This window comes from Montipora capricornis, chromosome 3, assembly GCF_036669925.1.
Source record: "Montipora capricornis isolate CH-2021 chromosome 3, ASM3666992v2, whole genome shotgun sequence".
Classification (NCBI taxonomy): domain Eukaryota; kingdom Metazoa; phylum Cnidaria; class Anthozoa; order Scleractinia; family Acroporidae; genus Montipora; species Montipora capricornis.
The window spans coordinates 20,533,403-20,557,115 of NC_090885.1; the positions used below are offsets into that span (position 1 = coordinate 20,533,403).

General features: G+C 37.4%; 1 protein-coding gene across 1 annotated transcript; it reads right to left on the reverse strand.

Annotated features, from left to right (window-relative positions):
- Positions 1–1,285: 1,285 nt before the first annotated feature.
- On the reverse strand, positions 1,286–23,674 carry LOC138040883 (ADP-ribosylation factor GTPase-activating protein 2-like). Its single transcript, XM_068886590.1, has 19 exons — positions 23,567–23,674; positions 23,372–23,490; positions 23,032–23,104; positions 21,950–22,008; positions 21,202–21,274; positions 19,415–19,553; positions 19,096–19,152; positions 18,933–18,988; positions 17,797–17,832; positions 13,025–13,392; positions 12,627–12,668; positions 12,253–12,300; positions 8,429–8,479; positions 8,221–8,258; positions 6,697–6,767; positions 6,219–6,318; positions 5,657–5,727; positions 4,275–4,313; positions 1,286–4,038 (listed from the first exon to the last, which is right to left on the reverse strand). The coding sequence occupies exons 1-19, from the start codon at positions 23,672–23,674 to the stop codon at positions 4,015–4,017; spliced, it is 1,572 nt and encodes a 523-aa protein (XP_068742691.1). The 3' UTR covers positions 1,286–4,014.
- Positions 23,675–23,713: the final 39 nt, after the last annotated feature.

The following is a 23,713-nucleotide window of genomic DNA, read 5'->3' on the forward strand; positions in this document are numbered from 1 at the left end:
TGCTCATCAGTATATCGCTCTGGACTCTCAAAACAGCAGTTTCTGTTGAAACTTGCGGTATGCAGACTGATTTGTTAGTAGTAGATCTTTGCACTCAGTGTGCGAATAACTGATTAACAGCTGGTTTCTCTGTTGTCTTGGACACAAGAGAGATTGCTAACTGGTCGAAAATTCGCAAACTCTGCATAAAGTCCAGAACCGCGTTTCAACAGAGGGTTGACACGTGCTAGCGCGCACATGCAGACTCGTAAAATGTATAATCGATTAGTGGCTTTTGCCAAAAAGTTGTCAAAATGAAGGTTCCGTTCCGATGGATTATTCTGCAATGTTTCGATGGAATGTTATACCAAGTAATTCCAACCTACTTTTAGTTCAATTTCCTGTACAATAGACAGTTATGGTTTTGAACTTCGTCCTAGCACTATCATTTCCCAGGTTTTGGTTAAATTTAGTTTCATTCTATTCCTCTCTGCCCCGTTCTTGACGTTAGATTATCGTAATTGATTAGATTACATTATCAAAATTAATTTGAAGAAACGCACGCGTATCAAGAAAAATTTGCGCCACCGGGGCTCGCATTTGGTTGGCCACCTGCGACTTTCTTTCATCATTGACCAATCAGAAAGCTTGGTTTGTTACCTCTTTTTTGCGCTGAAGTTACTTATTTCCTGCACTGTGTTACCTGGAAAAAGCACTTATCTTAGCCAATCAGAATAGAGAAAAAATTTAAGGTATATTTTAGCAAATAAATGATTAACCGAGGGATCGTGTATTTCGGAGAAGGGAAGGGGAGGTCGAACAAATTTTTCTTAACACGATGAAATTCCCCACGCGTTCAGCGTTAAAAAGGGGGGACGTTTCTTTTGGGAAATGCCACGTTTGATTCTGTATCAAAGAACACACATTTCAAAAGTAACGCAAATGTAATTGCTGTTCGTTTGCCCATCCGATAGAGCGGTTTTCAATTGAGTGTCGAAAGTCATTAGGGAATTGCTTTTGCATTACTTCACTCAGTGATTGGTTCAAAGTTCTCGCGCCATTTTTAAGACCAATCAGAAGTGAAACTAAAGCAACCAATCGTGGCTTGCGCGTGCACATTTTCCCGCGCTTTGTGTCGGCTACGAGTAATTACTTACAGTTTTGATTGGTTTACTGGATTGTGTCCGTCCTTTTTGATTAGCCAAAGTAATTACTTTGGTTTTGGTTTTACGACACTCGATTGAAACTCGCTCTATCAGTCTTAACTCATGCTCGTATTGCAACAACCAGTCATACAGTGCGCCTTGCTTTGAATATTACGTTTATTGTTCTCACGAATACGAAAGAAAGACACTTGTTCAACCCCGAGATTTCCACAACATCTTTACACGGGTCTAACTACTATGAGATACTTCTAATTTGATTTATAACTTGCTCATTATGGCAAAACTAGTAAAAAGACTTAACGTGTTTCTTTCTTTCTCCCAGAATGATCGATTAACAGAGTCAGTTAACCACTCCGGTTCGTATGAAAACGCAAATCTAACCGTGAAAATGGTATGTTTTGCATCTTCTATTCGTAATGATTGGTTTAAACATTTTTGCTTCACTCTCAGCCAATCAGAAGAAAGCAGCACTTTCCCACGCTTCGTGACGGATGCACGTGCTTGCTTTCCTTGATGACAGGCGTCGTCCGCATGCGCTGTGATTGGCCAGAGTGTAGTTTGATTTTACTCCGATTCCGCTAACTCAGTGTTGTACGCAATTCAAATCTCTCGGTGTTAAGGTTCTTTGTGTGTTGCATTTGTGTAATAATGAAGCATTCACATTTAAATGATATGGAAATACTTGGAACAAAACGTTTTATTCCAAAGGATTTGAATTGGATACAACATTGAGTTAGCCGAATCGATCTATTGCCGTCAAAGCAAAACTGAACGACACCAAAAAACAAAACAAAAGAAAGACAATATAAAACTTCTGCAAAGTACCGGGAAGGGTTATATTGACATCTTAAATTTCCACGACCTGCTCCCGTGTGACCTTGTAGCTGAGTCGGTAGAGCAGCGGTGATCTAACCCGAGGGTCGTGGCTTCAATTCCCACCCTGGTCAGAGTTTTTCTCTGTCCTTGTGTGGGTCCAATTCCATTAGTAGGGTTAACGCTCACATGGTTTACATGGGTAGAAAACTAGCACTTCACACAATACCCTCCAATAGTTAATTCTGCTAAAGTTTTTTTTGTTAAAAGGTATCACAAAGAACCACGTAGTAGCCCAGCAGATGCCCATTTTTCTCTCCGTACTACTGAACTTCCAACAATCTTTGTACCATCAAAATGCATCATTTTACCAAAAAAAATCCTGACCAACCTTCTTTCTCTCTATCTCTCTCTCTCTCTCTTTCTCTCTCTTCCCTCAAATCAAACCACACAAATCAAATTGCTTATTCCCTTTTCTGAAATTACAATTAAAAATTCTGGCCCCCGCTAACTACAATTTTACAATTCTTATTTATATGGTGAACTCTCTGCAATGTTTTTTTTCCCTTTTCTTAAGTTTAAAGCCCCAAACAGCGAACAGTTTGAGACATGAAAATTGAATAAAACAACACCATTAAGGGGAACCGAAAGAGAACATCCTGACGCTGGCGGTGATTTAGATAAATTCTATTTCCGTTTGGAATTAGGAGCATGAAGTTATTCCAAAATATATATAATATTCAAAGTGGCATAAAAAGGGAAGCAATGGCAACTGTATCATTTACCCCAACTTGAGAACAAGTAAGAATGCACCCTTAATTTAATTCACAAGACACTTTTCTTGCTAAAATATAAGTAAAGGTAATCACATGATTTCGAGTGAAAGTTGGAATAAACAAGCACAAGCACTTTTTCCAAAGACCACAAATTTGTAGTATTTGAAAAACAAATTACGAATGCTCATTTACTTTTAAACTACACGAGAAAAATCACGTGATTACGTATTAATAATATACATAAAAAATGGAGATAGCTTATCGTCGTTACGCAGAAGCAACGCAAGCTTACCACGCAAGTTCTAAATTTGATTGGCTACTGTATCTGTGACTTTGTTTGATCACTGACCAATCAGAATTCTTGGTTTGGTACTTCTTTTTGCATTCTAGCACTGTTCCTTGAAAACTGCATTTCTCTCAGCCAATCAGAAGAGAGATTTTTTTTTCATAATATAAGGGCGCGTTCTATTGACCGTATTCCGGAATAGGAATACATAGAATAGAAGTTAGAAATCCTTCGCTTTTGCGGAGATTCATATTAACATTGTCAAACATCTGCTAAAATGCTATTTTAAACATAGCTTTATTATCCTTGTTGCTGCAAAACGCCACACATAGTGTTTTAAATCATCACTCCGCGTATTCCTATTCCGGAATAGGGTCAATCGAACGCGCCCTAAATTATTACTAGCAGGGAAAACTGAAACTACAGTAAGTTCTAGAATAACATAAAACAAGAAGAAGAATACTGATGATGATGATGATGATGCCGTTAACAATAATAACGGAATATATTAATTGCCGTAACATTTATTATTTATGGGATTCTTGAAACGACTTCCCTGTTAGCAATAATTTATTGCTACCATATGCCATGTAAGTAACATTATTTTGGCCACTTGGCAATTTTCAGAACATCTTTTCCATGTTCTTATCCAAGAATAAAGCGTAGTAACATGACGACCCAACACAAAGAAATGCAAGCCATGTTAGTGTTCCAAAATTAATCCTTTGCAAATTAAATTTCAGTTGCATTAAAATGATTTCCTTTCATTCGGTTAAAAAAACCATGACAGTTAATCACATGACAGGCCCGATCAATATCCCCACAAAAATTAAATTTACGTAAAATGAATAAATAGTAACTTGGTGACCTGGCAAATCACTGCTTAAGCAGTGTGTTCCTCTCCTTTCCTTTGGACAATGCCTCTTACAACGAGCCAATTTAAAAGGTGATTTTCCTAGTTATTAATGATACTATTCTAAGGCAAATGAAATCTTCAACTAGATCCACTGTAGCGATTCTGCAAAACCAAAAGAGAGAACACGATTACACTGTAGTTGAATTGTACTGCGACATAAAATCATTTAATTTGAAAGACAAATGAGTTTACGTACACTTCAATAAGGGCAGGCATTGTTCACGAATTATATTTCACACGGATATTAAGCAATTTCATAGCCCGTCATATAAACACCTTCATTAGCATCAATCTTGGACAAAATTTGCTTTAAAATTTACACAAGAAAATGAAGCTACCTGTAATGTTCCTATGACTCCTGAAGCCATGCTTGACAACTAAAATGTTCAAGAAAAAGAAAATTTATACAAAATAAGATTTGATGACCTCAATCTGACTGACAAATGGAATTCATGAAACCTTGTTTTGTTTTCACAGCTAAAGGTCATAAGGAAATCCCTGTCAAGTCAATTATTCGTCCCAATTGCCACATCAGCACCAACACATTTGTTAAAGTCAAAAATGCAGGACTTCCGCTCCTTGGGAAGACAGAAGCCATTATTACATAGTAATCTAAGAACATGCCAACTTCAACTGAGTTTTAAAAACCTTTTTAAATTCCACAACAAACAATTTACAAACAATCTTTACAGTGTACAGGAATCAAGAATGAGATGTGGTACAGGTATATGTATGTACACTGTTACCCATTAAGGGCGGTGCCTACTAATTAAAGATATTTTTGCCCCGGGGTGTGATTATGCAGGAAACGTAGATCTTAACAAGTGTTATTGAAATCCAAAAAGAAAATTGGGCGTAACCACGCATTTTTCAAAGACAATTAATGAATAATATTTGTAAAAAGCTGTAAAATACAAAGCAATGTATGGCGTTCTTTCTAAAACTGAAGCTTAATGATCTCTCAAAAATGCATGGCTACCCAGAATTTCCTTTTTGGATACCAAGAGTACTTACTAAGATCTACTTTCTCCGGATAGTTTTAAACCACGCAATAATATCTCTGTATTAGTAAGCATCGGCGATAGGAAATCCGAGTACCTGGAGATGCGCAGAACGTATGCGCAGTAACAATAGTAGGCACCGTCCTTAACCTCTAGGAGTGAGACTAAACAGATTTTACTCTGTTTTACGCCAGACGATTTTACTCATCAACTAGAGGTGTCCTAGGGCGTTAAAGGTGTCAATGGGTTAATTAAATCAAATCACCAAAATTATACCCCAGAGATTTTTCTTGAGCTGTGAGAGAGCTGCGAAGCAGCAAGACCAGTCGCAAAGCCGCGAGAAGAGAAAAGCCTCTGGTTACCTTGGACTTAAACATCACTTTCATGCACATGCCAGCTGTCAAATGCATCAAATTGATACTTCAAAAGGGACCAATGACAACTTAGCAATCATGCATCCCCTTGATATATTACCAATCAAAGGAACCAATCATTATTGATTTGCGTGTTTGTAAAAATATCAACCAATCCGAGCCTGAGGGTCAGATCGTGACCCTGGTATCTGCATGAAAGTGAGATTCAAGTCCAAGGTACATGTAACCAGAGGTTTTTCCCTTCTCGCCGCTTCGCGCGACTTGTCTTTGCAGCTCTCTCACAGCTCAAGAAAAACCTATGGGACCAGGGTAACAAAATTAATGTTTATAGTGACTTTTACTGACCCTTCCAGTTACTCTTGCCATTCCATCTTTTAACTGTGAAAGATCAGCAGTTGAAAAGCCTCCAGAAGCACCTACAAACAAGATCACAAAATAAAACATCAACGTTATTGATTGACACGTGGAACATAAAAGTTCCCTTTCTTCTGCCTTGGTTTTACTTCCTGTACTAGAACTTTAGGCCACTTACTGTAGTAACTGTAGAAGCTGAACACATTATTACTCTGGCAGCTCCGACCAGTTTTCAAAGAATAACACCTTGTGTAACGATCCTTATTAATTTACTGTGTCTGTTTACTTGTGGTCATATTAGAATCAATATTGCAGCAAAATATTTTCATGCTTTGCTGGTGAAATGCATATGAATTTAGTGATCATGGTATTCACCATCTTAAAATTGGCTTTAATATCATTCAGGGTGACGTTTAATTAGTGTGCGTCATAAATTGCTAGTTTGTCAAATTTTGTAACAGTTCCCATTAAACTTTTGCCAAGGGACCTAATGTTTTCATGAGAATGCTTTGCATCATACTGGCATCATTCCAAACACACAAGCACTTCTCACCTGATTTTGATGTTCTATCATCACTGCCAAAGAGATCTGCACTTGACAGACCAGTGGAACCTTGATAGCGATCCAATCGGGCTTTGATTTCAAACTCTTCCTGTTGTCCCAAAAATAATTACAAATACATGTAATGCTATTTAAACTGTGTCCCAAGATGGAAGCAAGCACAGTACTAAAAAACTGTGCCTGAAAATAGGCTCAACTCATGTTAACTATTGCACTAAATATTCAAGAGTTGATGGACCTACTTCTTTAGCAAGATCAAACCGGTTGCACAAGTACATGTACAGTATGATTTCAAATAAAGTTATTGTGAATCAAATTAATTATTCCCAAAAATATCTAACAAACTAGTAATCATGCTTCCCATGGTTTTGGTGAATTTCTGGAATTGGCAGCCATTATAAAATAATATCAATCAGTTCTGGTGAATTCATGCGCTTAACCCATTAATTTCACAATGTACTTGACTTACCTGATCTAGGTGGCCATGGAACTGAGCTGAAGAAATACTCTTTGCATTTCCAAATTTCCGTTGTGCTTCACCTGATTGAAGCAGTCAAATAATTACATAAAATATGACACACACTTCTTCTCTGTGAAGTCTACCAACCAGTTACATGTACTGTACCAGACAGCAGTCAAATCAACTTACAGGTAGAGTGTCAAACTATAGAAAGAACACCAATCTTAAAGTGTGAACATGGCAAAAACTCCATCCTTGACAAAGCGCCACAGATCTTGGTTTTTTTTTTAAAATAAATACAACTTTTCACACTTAAGCTAAGATACCTGTCCTTTTACAGAGAGAAGGATGTTAATGGTGGCCTCGTTTTTATGTATTACATGTATAACCTCACACTTCACATGATAAAGCTGTAAATAGTCAAGTGTACTCCCTGTCTCCCAGCCTTGCTCTTCTTCATCGGCCGCATCACTAACCTTGTTAGTTTTTTTAGAAACTACCCCCTTCAAACTATAAAGTGGCCTCTTAAAAACCTGTTGACTCTTAGGAGTGAGACTTTACTCTGGGTAATGCAAAACAATTTTATTCATCATTATTTTGCCGGAAAGGGGCGGTGGGGAGGGGGTTATTCAGGAGTCGATGGGTTAATGGCCTACAGACCAATAAGGCAAAAATTCAAAATTTATTCTTGTTAGCAGGGCTGTCAAAAAGGGCCGGTAGCTGGACGAAATACCCGCCAACTTACTAATCATTGGCCGGTTACTTTCGTCTCAATTTGCTGCTTGAAACAAAAATTTAAAACTTAAGAAATTCAAGAAAAAAATGATGTGTAATAAATCCTCCTCAGCTTTCCAAGTCAACGTAAAGATGCATTTCAACTGTTTTAACCTGTTTGCCTATCCACACAAGACTGAAGTGAACGAAGGCTCACAGAATGCCTGGGGCATCTTCATTGCACTGGATCTCAGGCTAAGTGCCTTTTCATTACTTTTCCCATAGACTGAGTATTGGATTAAAAACCTCAGAATTTCTGTGATTTCAGTTCCTCAAAATCGTGATTTATGCATGAATCGCTAGACTGAAAACTTACAGTTTTTGTTTCATTGCATTCTTCCTCTATAGAGCAATCACCACCAAAGTAGTTAAAGAATGGCAAAAAACATAAAAAAATGGTAAATGTACCCTTAATTTTCACTGTTTTCTTAAGTCCAAAAAAATGCTGAAATAGCATTTCCAAGCACCTAAACTTCAAAATTTTACGTTTCTGAGACGCAGACTGCAACTGAAAGAGAACATTCCGAGTGCTAGGACAGTGGAGTCTCCCAGATTTTTGCACCAATCATCTCTAATGGAGATGAGTAACTTGACAATTAAATGTGATTGTGTGAAGACAAGTTAGAAGGGAAAACAGCTCACTTCCGGTTGACGTCCGCATCTCAAAAAGGCGCCTGCTTAAGCTCCCTATTGAAAAAAAAAAAAAACATAGCGTTCTCTAAGTTTATAATTTACCAAGATCAATAAACTAGACTGTACCTGTATCCACAGGCTCAGGGTCTCTTTTCCTGTTAGACCTAAAAGAGAGGACATGAACACTTCATTAATAATTTTTGTAACACAAAACGGCTACTAAAGTTAGAAATATAAATGCACATTGCTTGTATTAAACACAATTTTTATTAATTTAATCTCAGCAAAACTAACTACCAGTACTCCACTGAAGTGTTAAAATTCATGACGTTACCTCTCTTCACGACTGGATCTCCTCTCACTCGAAAATGAGCTAATTTCATCCCTTTTGACATAAACAGAAACAATAATATTGATTGTTTTATTACTTTTAATTATCTAGGTTACATAGCTAAGCACTACATGTAGTAATCTACAATGACGATGATGAACCATCGTCCTATTTTCATTGGGGCACTTGGGACAATACATGCAAGTACTGTAAAAATTTCAAGACGTTAGTAGTAAAAATAGGTTTAGCTGATGGCACATCACTTCAGCAAACCTGCTTGTTGGGAACAACTAATAATTATCATAAGCAGGAGCAGGCGTAGCTCAGTTGGTTAGCACACGGCTTTCATAGCAAGAGGTCCCCACTTCGATCCTCAGTGACTTCAAAGTCTGATTTGACTTTCCTCCGATCCACGTTGCTATAGCTTTAAATACAATACCTGTGAAGCGGAGAACCAACAGAGGGTGGGGGGTAAAGGGCACACCGTCGGCTTCCATTGATACCAGCCTCGTACATGTAGCTGAAGGAACTACATGTACTGATGTTAAATAAAGTGACTTTACCTTTATAAGAAAGACTCTAGACACATGAGTTTACAAGTACGTGTAATAGCTTGATGTTTAGGGTAAGAGGACCATTTTGTTACGTTAAGATGATAACTGAGATTATGATGATGATGACGATGATACACTATTAAGGCTATTGATGCATGGTCCGAGTCACTTAATACATTGCCAAGGACCCGAAAGAGCTGTTAGTTGCTAACAATGTACACGTATGGTAGCCTTCATCCGAGGTCAACTGTAAAGTGGCTGTAGGTTAATCAAAGAGAATGTAAGAAATCCCTACAAATCCATAGACAGAAAGGCAACGACATCATGAGGACAGTGAAACCGGAAACTGCATGTGACAGAGAAAAGGGATGTGCAAGCAAAGGAGTCGAAAGCTACAGCTGTAAACAGGAATCAAAAGGACTTGACAGATGGTAAGAGAAGGCCATGCACAGGCAAATGTGAGGCAGATTGTTTGTTTGTTTGTTATTTATTTATTTATTTGTTTGAGCAGGTTGAAGTTTTGGCAGCTATTTAGCTGATGTGGACCTGCTATACCCACCCACCCATATACATGTACTCACAAAGGACAGCCACAACACCGGAAACTTCATCCCCTACTCTTCTCGAATAGTGTGGGGGTTCTTTAACGTCCCACAGGAAACTAATGAACATGGAAGTTATTTGTGAGACGGGGCCTACAGTTTATAGTCCTTATGCGAGAAGACTTGAAAGTCTAACCATTTGCGGATGTAATTACAAAGGCAGCACTTTCTCCTCAGTTATTTTAAGACCCTGAGCGTTGGTCCGGCCGGAGTCGAACTCACCACCTCCCACATGGCAGCCCGGTGCTCAACCAACTGAGCCACCGGTGCGCGGTATAATAGTTCTAAGAGTTGGCTGGCACATACAGTAGTACAAAAATGCACTACACTACACCTACACAAAAGAAAAATTGACAAACAACCGGTAGCATCAAAGTCAAGTATGTACTGAAATAAAGACCAGGTTGCAATGATAAATAATTATTATACTGTACATGTACATCTGGTGAATGAATGCAGAAACATGGTAAAGACAGAATAATTTATAAAGGCAGACACAACAGAGTAGCAACAGCAGTTCATTGGGTCTGGCACAGAATTAATGTGGCCTTCATGTACATGTACATCATGCAATAATTTATTGGAATGGTTTGTATCTTTCAAAACGACCCAGAAAACAAGTTTGCTAGCTTGGAACAGCTCACATTCTTAGGAAGGTCCTACAGTAGACCGAAATTTAATCAATCATTCCATTCAAATGGTAAGTGCTCCTAGTTTCAATGAAACTAATAATTCTAGTACAGGGTAATAGTTCAGTTCTGCTACACAACTGTATTTTACATGGTAGGTGTACACAGACAGTACGTCCAAACAGTACTTTGCATGGTAGGTGTATAAAAAAGTTGTAAGGTGGTGTATTAGCACATTCCAGATTTCGCTCATGGGCATAACACCCTAGAATAATATTATGGTTTTCCAAGTATTTTTCTTAACTATTATAATAATATGTGACCCTCCACGGGAAAACAGTGAATAAGGTGGACGCATACGCATGGCACGTTAGCATGTTGAAACAAAAGCAGCGTGGCTGATCACGTTAGCTGCTTGTTAGTGCACGTGCATGTAGCCTTCCTCATTAAAATTGAAGCCTTTGTTTTTTACTCATGCTAAAGACAAAAGAGCGTCCGATGAGCTTTGCTGACCGCTTACCGTGCCAACTTGTAACACACTGAACCTTACAATTCTATCGAGCCCATGCCGCATGAATTAAACTGCTTGTGATATCGGTTTTTCATGATAAATCCTTGCAGTAAAATAGCGTTAATAATTACGTCGAGCCCACATCAATAAAATCTTTGCAGCAAAAGCTTTTTTAAAATCACTTACAAGTAAGGGCAGAAAGAAAACCACTGGAACAAAGGAAATGACGGACACTAAAAAGAACAGCCTCGTCAACACGACCGTTGTATTGACCACTACGCAATATTCCACCAAGGAAGTCACGCAAGCACAAAGGATCCAACACCGGCCAAAGGAATATTGAGGAAAGCATAATCGAAATCAAATGTAATTCCACACCATTCGATAGTTATCCAACATCGTTCTAGAGTGGCCAAAGTAGGCTTTTTATAGCCTTGAAAAGGACAGCGAAATCGGAGACAACCTCACGCAAAAGTCAAGCCATGGGGTACTTTATTCGCCTCTACGACAATCAGAATATTGGTCAAACTGAACTATTTCACCGTTACTGAAGTTTCATTATTAAATGGTGACGTCGTCCCTTACTTAGTTAGTTTACGATAATCATAAGAAAGGGTATTTTGCCGCTCGTGAAATTTACTATTGGTCATTCAGCTTAAATATTTCACCATTAGTGAAGTTTCATTAATGGCTAAGTCATCTCTTAGTTTAATACATGTAGCTGTCTAAGTGAGCGATGGTTAGATCCTTTTGAAGCTTGCGAACAGTCTCACTTGACCAAGGTGACAACACCTTGTTTGTTGTGATTGCACTTCTACCGGCAGTCTATAACAGAGTTCAGTTAAAAATGACAAATGTTCATCTTGTTTATAATACACAGCAGTAAACTACTCTGCTTTGGGTTAATGACCAAACCATGTGTGAAATGGCACAGAGCTACCGTGTCAAGGACAAAGAAATTTACCGTGTTAAACTTGCGTCTTAAAACACAAAGGCCGTTAACAAATGGCACAAATGTGCTACTCCATTTCTTTTGTTTTTTTCTTGCATATGCGCATGCTAAGCACGTTAAACAAGACAGTACCGTGCGATAAGATCGTGCCATGCGATCACCTCATTCACTGTTTTCCCATGGAGGGTTTATATTATGATAGTTCCTTCCGAGAGCATACTCAACACCAACTCTTATTAACCTTACCAGGATCATTCCAGAAAGGAAACGTTACATGTACAGTAATGCCAGTCCACATCAATGCAATGCTGAACATTGACAAAAAAACAAAAAACCTAACAAGTAGTTCTTGGACACCTTGGGCAATATTGAGGTCACAATTTTACAGTATAACGTGGTTCAAATCTCGTTATTTCCAATTTCAAAACTTTTCAAACCAGTTCAAATTTGATTTTCCTTTGTTTCAGATTACATGTATGATTAATATGAGACAAAGAAAAATCAAAACTGAACTGGTTTGAAAATAGAAAAAAAAAATTAACGCAACATTATTATACACCAGTATAATTTATAGTGTACCTGTCTTTGTCTCTTCCCCACGAGCTTGATCCAAATGGGCTGTCATACCTAAACAAAAACAGTTAAAGTCACTTGTACAGTACATGTACCATTAATAATTTTATTATTATTGCAAATAATTTTATTATCTTCTGAAGGCGTACTTTTTCTCTGATGGTAAAAGACATCAAGTTCAAGCTGCATGTCCACCAGACTTTGCCAAATTTCTAAATGTGTTTTTTTCTTTTTAAACTGTACAGCTGTTTTTTTTTTATACAGGATTGTCTCTAACTTTATCAGGTTACTGACTGAACAAAAGGCAGTACATGTAACTTTAAACTGTTCTCATTTTCTGCTGAACAAAAGATAAATGTATGATCATTCCAGTCACTCACATGGGAGATGGCTCAGTAAAACTTGTACTATCCATGCCATAACTAGAAAGAAAATAAAATAGATTCAAATAAAACAAGTCAGACATTATTACCGGTAAGTCCAAGTGTTAAATATTCCCAAGTCACTCAAAACATTAATTTTGTAAGGTACACACTAGTCTACCCAATAGAGTGGCTTTGTTCTAACACTAATTTCATTCATTGATTTTATTTTGAGATGGGCATCGGAGGGGTGCTAAAAAAGAACTTAACTAAGTTTTAAAAAGGGGGGAGGGGGGCAGGTCAGCTACGGGATGTAGACCATTGAAAAACTCCCATTGTAAAAAATCCAATTTTGGTTGGTAAATCTTAGTACATGTTTATGTGCAAGTTAGTGAATGTCTGAATTAAAAATTTACCTATCAAAGAAATCCATATTAGAGTGTGAGGATACTCTAAGCTTATCAGCAAAGGATGGTTGGGTCTTCGTTGGCTTGACTTGCTCTACTGTTGCCATACCAGCAGATGCTGAGTGTCCCCTGCCTGGTTTACTGGCACCTCTCTTGCTACTGACTGCACCCATGCCCAAGCGCTCCAGTTGAGCTGCCTTCTTGGGATCAGAGTGCCGCAATTTGTCCTCCTCTTTCTTGAAGTTGACAGGATTGTAAGCCAGGTTTGGAGAAATGAGTTCCGCTTCAGCTTCTTTAGCAATCATAAGGGCCACCTTTTCCTTGTCTTTGTCCATCTGCTGGGCTCTTGATTCAAGCTCACTAAAGTTTGTATTGACCTTCAAGAAAATATTAACTGATGACTATTATCATTATTACATTTTAGTAGTAGTAGTAGTAGCAGCAGCAGCAGCAGCAGTAGTAGTATTTTGTAACAAAAAAAAAAACTACTGGAGAGTTCTTGTTATTCATAATTGTTCATTGTGAGATTTCTGCATCTCACTCATTCAGGATTGGAACTAGTTCACTTGATTAAACCACAATTTGTACTTCTTTGTCATTCCGTTCATAGAACCATTTAAGTGAAACGTTTGTGGAAGGGTAATTCCACAATATTTTGCATGCCACGGAGGGGACATCTCAGAAAACAATACCATAAATAGCTCCTTTTGCCAAATTTAGTTTAGTTCACTGTGGACTTGTAATGATTAAATAACTGATGACTCTTCTTTATCAAATCCTTTCAAAATTATTTCTGTCACATCTGGCAAGATTTAGTCCTTTATTCAATCTGTCACGGAGGGGACCAGAAAACCAAAGAAAATTGAAATTTAAAAACTAGGCTAAAAATCCTGTGAATGTAAACCGGCAGCAACAACACTTAAGTGCACATTTGATTTTTATGTTAATCAACAATTAAACTGCATTGATGGAAAAGACATTCTTGCTCTCTGATACAGCACAGATCATAATGAATGATCACGGTTATTGTCACAGAGGGGACTGTCATGGAGGGTACCTCTTGTCTAATAGATAGCGGTCATTAATAGCCACCCTGCAATCTTCTCTGTAGCAAAGTGTTTAAGTAAAACAATGATACTAGACTTGTCTGGTGTTATAACCAAAACCTTCTTGAGGTGTATTATATATACATGTATCTGTAAAAATGTTGCACATTCTTTTAATAATGCATTCCTTCTCAAACAGGGTCACTTTCTGATTATTTTTGTTTTATTTTATTTAGAAATATTAGGTTCTAACAAGCTAGGCAATTGAAAAAGACAACACTGTACTGTAAAAGGCTCATTAAGACCTTGTCCTAACAAAAACAAGACACTTTCCAATCTGCAACTTCCATGAAGTCTTATAAAGTCTTGTATAATCTGAAAATACAAACAGCTCAGATACATCAATAATTTAAGTGTCTCTCTCTCAACAATGACTGAACACAGAATTGAGGTGATAATTTTTTTTCCTGAAAGTATTGACCTCGTTTATGCATGTACAGATGTAACTACCAGTACAATCATGTAAGATGATTTTGAATGTAAGTTGTTCATTGAATGAAAGTGCCGTACATCAAAAAAGGCAAGAACAACTTCTGAACATAACTTGCAATACAGTCAATTGTATATGATGTACACTGTTCTATGAAAGCAAATGTCAGTGTACATTTTACCATGCTAGTAGAATATAAACTTATGGACCTATGCAGATCTTCCATGTTGTTTACAAACATGACTTGTATGAATGGTGTAGTTTTACTAGCAATGGCTAATGTGATAAAATTTTGTACAAGATTACTTCCAGCATATTTTTCAGAGTTTCATGTTACCACTCGTCCAAGTTTCTTTATTAGCATGCACTGCTTAAAGTTTGTGCTGCTTTCTAATGAAAAGGTGCACTTTCTCAACCTCACGCTGAGTTGAAATAGTAAAAGGGTGATTGCCCACAAGTAAGACAGGACCATAAAAAATGCAACTACAGTGTACCCTGTCCACATCATCAGTTCTTGGCCAGTCATAGGTGGTGGAGCCTTTGCTGTGCAAGAATTTAACTTCAACAAAGCTTTCTGCTACAGAAATCACTCTTCCAAAATAGAAGGTGGTTACATAGTCGACTGCGTAATACCTCCCTACCAGAACTCCATGATACTTACAAATGCATACTTCATGGTCAAATGCAGATGATGGTATGACCTGCCATGGGGTGGCCGGAGTTCTGCAAACTTGGATTTGCCAATCTGAACATTGCTTTCTTCCTTGAAAAGCTCATGCACTTCTCCAATTTTAAACAATAGCAACCTCTTTTGCCTGTGTTCCCTTTTACCATCAACTAGTTTGACAGACACATAATCTTTCTTCCCTGGAAGCATTCTGCTGATGTCCTCTCTTAAATAGAAATTCTGCACCTGTTGTATCTCATCATCAGTGACAGCATCACATCTTTTCTTTCTGTCCTTGCTGTACTCTTTTCTTCGCTTAAAGTTGTTGTCACACAAATCAACGACCGCCTTCCGTTTTCTTGGACAATCGTTGCTAACACTTGCACTTTTCTTTCAGGGCATTTTAGCAGGTGCTTCTTTGCTCTACTGAGTGCTTTTCCAAACGTCTGAGGGCTTACATGACTACAAGTTTTGCCTGTTTTCTTGATCAAGTCTGCTATTTTTTTTCCTTTGCCTTCTTTTCTTCTCTCTTTCCTTGGCTCTCAAAACTTAAGGCTGATTGGCTTTCTTCTTCAAATAATCCTTTTTCTTTCTTTCTCCGTCCTTCTTTTTAACCACCTCATACTTTTCTTCATTTTCCTTCAGTCTTTCCCTGTACAGTATTTCTTTGTCCTCTCTTTGCTTGAACTCATTTTGAAGTGCTCAACAACTGCTCTTTATTACGAATAATTCATGAGAACTTAATAAATCCAATATTTACACTGATTAACTGCACATTTTGGCTAAGTTAAGTATTATTGTTCTTTATGTGAGGACATTATGGATGATTAAAACAGTTTATCTTCAATAGCAGTAATTTCTCTTTCAAAATAATAATTCTTCCTCCAAGAAATATATGTCCGTTCTGGACAGTAAAGTCCGTTCCGTGTTAAAAAAGTCCCCTCTGTGACAAAAAGATCCCCTCCATGACAATTTTTTGTTCACAAAAAATGTCCCCTCTGTGACAGAACAGTCCCCTCTGTGACACAAAGTCCCCTCTGTGACAAAAAGATCCCCTCCGTGACATTGAAAGTTTTCACACCTATCCTAAGAAAAGAGAAATAGAAGAACTCCTCCACACCTTGTAAGTTTGTCAGCCCATACTTCAACTGTTAACGGAATTTTGTACAATTATTACCTATTGCTTTGAAGAGATAATAATTTTTATCCCTATTTTTGTCACAGAGGGGACAATTCAATTTTGGACATAGGCTTTGATCTCTTTCTTCAGACAAAATCAGGGAGAAATCATTAACTTAAACAGTCTAAGTAAATAAGTAAATGTCCTGACAGTTTTTACTAGATTTCCTCTCAAGATAGATTTCCCATGGTCATTTGTGCATGTCCCCTCTGTGACAGCCAAACAGGCTGAATTGATTAATTAATGATAATTTATGCCATGAAATCATTCCACTGACAACCAAAAAGTACAATTTCATAACAATCTATCTTATAATGAGTCTAGATATACAGTTATACTGTCCTTTAAGTGAATGCTAATTTTTACAAGTGTATGTCTCAATTACCGTGGAATTACCCGGAAACAGATAAACTCTTATCCAACTACCTATACTTGTAACCAGTCTTACATGTAAGTCATTAATTTTGGTTGCTCCTATTTCAACGAAAATTGTTGGTATTGATCAAAATGTTTTCCAGAATGATTGTTTTTGGTTCTCATTATTCTGCTTTATTATATGGCTTGTGTTTGTAGTGATATAAGGCGCGCTCTGATTGGCTAATTGTGACTGAATTGTAGGGCATTATTCTTCTGTAATGCCCACGGGCCGATTACGGGCTTGCAAAGACAAAGCAAAAGGTAATTAAAAAGCCATATAATAAACTACTTACTAACCGAGCTGGCTCAAGCCGTACTGGGGAATATTGGCCCTTGGTCGTTCTTGTACAGACCTCGCTGCGCTCGGTCCGTACTGCCAAGACCTCGGGCCAATATTCCCCAGTACGGCCCTCGTGCTTGGTTAGTAAGAAGTTAATAATAATAATAATAATAATAATAATAATAATAATAATAATAATAATAATAATAATAATAATATTATTATTATTATTATTATTGTAAGCATCCTCCTGGTACATAGTTTGGGTTCATTTCATTTAGAAGTAAATTATTTTCCTAAAGAGGAGAGATTAATTAAAATGTTCATAAAGTACAATCAGAAACCCGTAAGGGTTGAAACGTGCAACGCGCGTTCACAGCTTCCGAATATTCAGTGCGAACTGATTGGTTGAATGTTTCATTGCTAAGTACCATATTTGGAAACCCCTCGCTCTTGTTGTTCCAAATATGGTACTTAGCAAATCGAATATTCAGAAGCTTGTTTCCAAGCACACAAGGGGCTGTTACACGTTTCAACCCTTGTGGGTCTCTGGTACAATGTAACTGATTCTGAAAAGTACCACAGCTATTGTGACGACACTGCTTGGGCACAGTCCCATCAAGCTGGGCTCTTTTTTCCAATTTTTTGCCACAATGAAGTTACGGTATAACCTAATTATTGCCTTTTATTACTATTCATACCTTTGTAGCACCAAGCCCACCCTTCTTTGCTCCAAGCTGTAAGATCACCATACAAAAGACACCATTAAAACGTGGTTTTGGAGCATTTGCAATGAAAAACTTAATTAGGAAATTAACCCATTCACCCCTAAACCAGCCATACTTAGTATTTTACTCTGTCTAACACCAGAAAATTTTAATCGTCAATGGAGGAACCCCCAGGAGTCAATTTGTTAACCACAGTACAAAAAATGGCACAAACATGATGGACCTTATTAATTTTTGCTTTCAAGAGCAGAAAAAGCATGTTATTGCGACTCATGTGGAAAGTAATTAGTGCAAGAAAGATTCCTCGCACACTGCCTTTCATTTTCTGCTCATTCCAGTCCAGAAACTACATGTAGGTACATGTACAAGTACATGTAGATATCATTGGCCTGTTTGGTGAAATTTGTGAAAGAGAGTGGGTTACATTTATTTTAAAGAGAGCAGCTAATCCCTGGAAACTTCCTTTTTAGATCAACCCACCCCTAAATCACACAAAACCCACCAAAATACCCCCTCTAAAAATTATTGAAAAACCAAGAAAAAAAAGCTGATTTTTCAGTGTTTAATAATTAAAACAAAAATTTATATAATTGCAGAAAACATTCATTATATTTAATTTAATTTGCATAACAGCTTATGAGTGGAAAGGACAATAATTAAACTACATTGTACATGTAGATGTACATGTGTAACAGAACAGGAGAAGAAAATAATTATATATGACTAGAAATAATAATTATGACTTGAAAAAACAAGTCTTTTTGAATTACTGGAGACTTTAAGATTATTATTATTAATGACCGTTTTAGTGTACACAATACAGACAAAGACCCACAGTCGCCTTTGTTCAGATGGAGGTGATTAATTTTGACTCATGACCTGTGCAGAAAAGTTGGAGATACATTGTACAATGTACATTCCCTACCCAAAAGGCTCCCAGATGATGTGCGAAAGTTGATGCTCTTATGCAGTAACAAAATAACATGTAATTATGGACCCACTTTAGGAACTTCGACTGATTTTCAAACAAACATACAGTACAGAAGAAAACCAAAACTTGGAGACTGAAAAAAAGAAACATTTTATCATAATATTTCAATTAAACTCACCCCTTTCTTCTTCGCAGCAACAGGTTTCCTTGTTCCTATCGTGGGTACACGAGACTCTGTCGGGTTGTGAAAGAAACAAACTCCTTATAAAAATTGAAGCTAATAAAAATTATTACTTTCATTAACTGTTACAAAAAGACACGATTTTGACAACTGTATTTACCCTGATGCTTTGGTGGAGACACGCTCAAACCTTCCAAGGTTTTGCCAAGATCATTACCTGTACATGTAAGAACAAAGATGAAACTTTATGCTGACCTGTATGCTGTATGTACTGTGTACATGTACATGTACATGTACATGTATCTACAATGTATTTGACTCATAGAATCTGATGATAAAGAAAAGATCTATGTGTAGGAGAATTTGAATGGAGGGGGGGGGGGGGGGGAGAATCAGTACATGCATAAAATGTAGGCACTGCTCTTTTGCAGCTGTGATTTTTACAATAGATAATTCTCTATTACTCTCTTTAAACATACCATTTCCATAGCTATTCTTCCCATTTGTTGGTATCAAGACAGTTTGAGAGGAAGACTGACTTTCTACTTCCTTGAAGAAGTCATGTTCCTTGTGATCAGGAGAGTTAGGAGTGTGAGGTCCATGGACATCTAAATGTAACTATGATTGAAAAGAAGAAGAGGATCACTTTTTCAACACAAGGAAAATCTAATATTTTCTCTACTACTACCATCACTACCACTACCACAGGTACCGTGCAAAAGTCAAGGATCGAGACTCGATTCACCCGAAATCAAACTGAATCCTTGACACTCGATTCTTGCAAAATCACAGACGCGAAACACTGTCAATTATTCATATTCGATTCAACTTTCGTGAAAGCTTTACTCCTCGATTAAATAACAACAGGAACTGTTTAAAACAAAAATGAGATACTGTAGCAGCTATCGTTCCTGTGAGTTCTCTCTACTAAACTAAAATCGTATGTCGTGGATTAAAAGGCTTTACAGCCAGATGGATTTTATCGTGAATCGAATGTAAATTTCCAATGTAAACATTGAAATGCCACTTTGGTGTATACATGTAGTTTTTCAAAGACTGTTAACAGTCCGTGATTCTCGAGTATGCTTCGATCATACGGCCGAAGATTAATTATCTCCTCCACAGTCGTACAGAATACATGTAGTTCCAAAGACTTTTCTCTCTCAAAATACTACGGAAGTAACTTTCACTTACAAGCTATACTGTAGGAGCTACATGTAAATTGTCGGGGGATCACGATCTTGATTAGAAGCCTACGGAGTATACTTGAATTACCACGCCGGTCCAATAGTGTCAAAGACTGTTTACAATCCTTGATAGTACCGTGCAAAAGTAAGGTGACAGTCTCTTTCGAGTCTTGATTCTCGATTTGATCCTGAATCCTCGATTCTCGCAACGATCAAGGAATGACAATGGAGAATCGAGTCGAGAATCAAGTCAAAGGAATCGAGAATTTAATGAGCTGGTCGCTTGACTGATTCCTCGATAGACTAATAGCACAAACACAGCTGGGAATACGAATAAAAGAAAAGTCTGCCAAAGTTTCTCAGAGAATGTTGTGCGGGAGTAACGCAGAAAACCGAGCAAGTTTAGCCCGCTTTCAAATACGGTTGCTGAAATTGGGAAAAAATCACAAGAAACAACACCATTCTGTGCGATTGCTTCGGAGATAATTATTCTTCGGCTGTATGATCAAAGCACACTCAACAACGACTACCACAACCACTACCACTATCCCTACCACGGCCACTACCACTAATAATAATCATTACTATTCTTTTATACTTTGTGCCAAAATCTTAAAATCTGCTTAGCTGACAAGGAATAACATTTTAGATGTGCAAAGTCTAAAGAAACAGCCTTGCTATACAGTGATACCTGAATATCAGAGACTAAGACATCTGGTCGCTTCATCAATATGTACATGTATGCTGTCGCTAAAAAAAACTTGTATTGATCCTACAGCAACCCTTACAGATTCCCTGAGGCCATGTTGCTACGGGAATGCTGATGATTTTTAAAAAGGTTGTGCCTAAATAAGTCATCATAAATATTTTCTTCAAAGAGCATTATGTACTGGTTATTAAACAGAGCTCTGTACATTGAACATTATTTTTTGCTATCTTACAAAATTACACATGCTTAATAAGGTAAAGGAATGTTTAATAAGATACAGCTGTAATCATGTTGAGCCAAAGTAAGATGCAGGTCTCTGCAATCACCTTTTTATGCACATACAAGTAATACAGTGAAGCAACACATGTACCTGTGTTCCATACTGCTGGAAAGCTTTTGCCGCTAAGGTGGCTAGCTTCTCTCTGTACATTTGTGCTACACGGCTATTGAACAACAAAAGAAGAGACCAAGAATAATTCAGGGGTTGAAATTCACGAAAAAATGCAGTCACATTTTGCCACAAGATACAAAAATTTAGTCGCAATTTCGCAAATTTTAGTCGCAAAATCGCCGCGCTGCATTGTGTTGTCAGCGGTTTAGCGAAAAAATACGAGCCCACAATACTTAACATTGCTGCTAAATTACTCTACAATTACACTATCTTCAGAAAAAATTCACAGCCTGAAACAAAATAATTCTGTCATTTATTTATTTATTTTAGCAAAAGTAGCAGCAAAGTGGCAACTGCTAACCCTTTTGTTTCGAAAGAGCGAAGGTGACAACAAGTCGCAAATTTACGACTTCTCCAGATATTTTGGTCGCAAAGGGAAAAATTTAGTCGCAAATGCGACTGTATTGGTCGCAATTTCGAGCCCTGTAATTTATTGACAATTAATACATACTGCTGAATTATCTTGTTAAAATTTATGACAGCCTTGAATTGACCAATTCTGATAAAATTGTATTTACATGACGTGGTTCCCAAGGATAGCTACCAATAAAGATATCTTGCTTATACATGTACATCGTACACGTAAATGCCATTAATAATGTACACATATGACAGAAACAGAGTTGCTGAAAACAAATGAAAATTAATGATGGATAAAACACTGTACCTTCTGTATTTGGCACTTGAATCCTCAGTTGAAAGGTTATGTTGCCTAAAGAAGGCATTCTAAGGAATGAAAAGGGAGGTTACATGAATCACCAGTGGTGGGGCTTGAAAGCAAGAGCTCATTAATTAATTGGGAACATTAATTGATAAAATGAAGTACATGTAATTCTTGGCTCAATATCAATGTTCAGGGTATACTAAAAAAAACTAGAAGTGCATGGAGGAGGAAATGTCCCTGCATGTATTTGTTTATTTTTAGTTTTGTTTTGAGAGGTTTTAATGATCAAAACTGTGCATGGATACGAGCCTGTCTTTTAAGTAAAGCGCAGTGGTGTAGTGGTTAGAATACTCCACTGTGGATCCAAAAGACACTGATTCAAAGCCTCTGAGTTCTCTCACTCACATACTTGTGGGGGTAGGCCTGCGATGCACTAGTACAATACAATACATACATGTAAAAATCTGTCTATTTTTAATGTAAGTAATGGCAGGTTAATTAGTTCAATCTTAGGTTTGAAATTTAATTACTTCAATTCAGGGAAAAAAATAGCCAACTTCTCTGAGTGAAGAAGCCAATGCTTCTTGTCAGATGTAAGTACTTATTAAAACCACTAGAGGCCACATGGGTTTGCTGAGTGCTGGACATTATAAAAGTAGATGCATTAGAGGTACAGATTATTAAATCTACCTCAGAATGTTACATACCAGTAGTTGGTCATGTAATCAAGAAAACTTAATATATAAAAAATTCAAGTGGTCAACAGGTCGTTTGAGGTTAAGAATAAATTAAGACAAGAAATAAATCAACCGGCTGACTTCACAAAAAGAGCAAAAACGGCACAGATGGTGACAAATTCGGGTTTTTTTCCCGAGCAAGACCAGATTTTAAAGCTTTATAAAGAAGACAGTATGCTATTCGATTAACGCTTCTTGTTCATCATTATTAGCGTGACAGGAATACAATCGAATAAAGAAGGGTAAGGTAATCCTTAAACCTTTGGTCTTAATCTGTTCCCTTCAATGTTTGGGAAGAAAATTTAAGGGTAATTTCACGGGTTAAATTAAGCGAGAGAAAAGTCTTACCGCTTTCGCGTTGCCGCCAACTTGCATTGCTCTTAGCTGTAGCCATGTCCAATTTGTATCCAACTGAGTTGATCTTTTACATGTAAAAATCAACACAAGGCAAAAGACACGTTAGCATATTCAACGAGTTAACGTTTCATCGAATGATCAAAATTCGCAAAAATTATTAAGCTTAAATTTAAAAAAAAAACTTGTTTAATAATAAAGGATGAATTAGAACGCCAACCCTGGAATTGCAACACCAAAAGCTAATCAAGCGCTAGCTTACCGTTTGGTGTTCCCCAGTAAGAATAAAACGACACAACTTATAAAACGCGAATGAAGGGACTCTCTGTCTTACCTGATGAAGGTTAAATGAACACCAAGAGATCGATGAACGGCCGAACAATCAATGCAAAGAAATACCCCGAAAGTTACTGATGCCCACGTTGGATTGTTATGCCCGCAATCAAAGCAAGTCTAAAACACAGTCAAAGAGTCAAACGTCAACTGCGTGACAAAACTAGAAATAGTTTTCAAGAAATATACTCTTTACCTTGTTATCGGGGAGTGTTTTTAAACGTTTGAAGACAGCGGCGATGTCCTTCTGATCCACTACTGTATCCGCCATCTTCTTCTTCCGAGGGAAGTTTGGAAACGTCATCACCAAAAGTCAATCACGTGATCCCCGTTGTCTGGGATC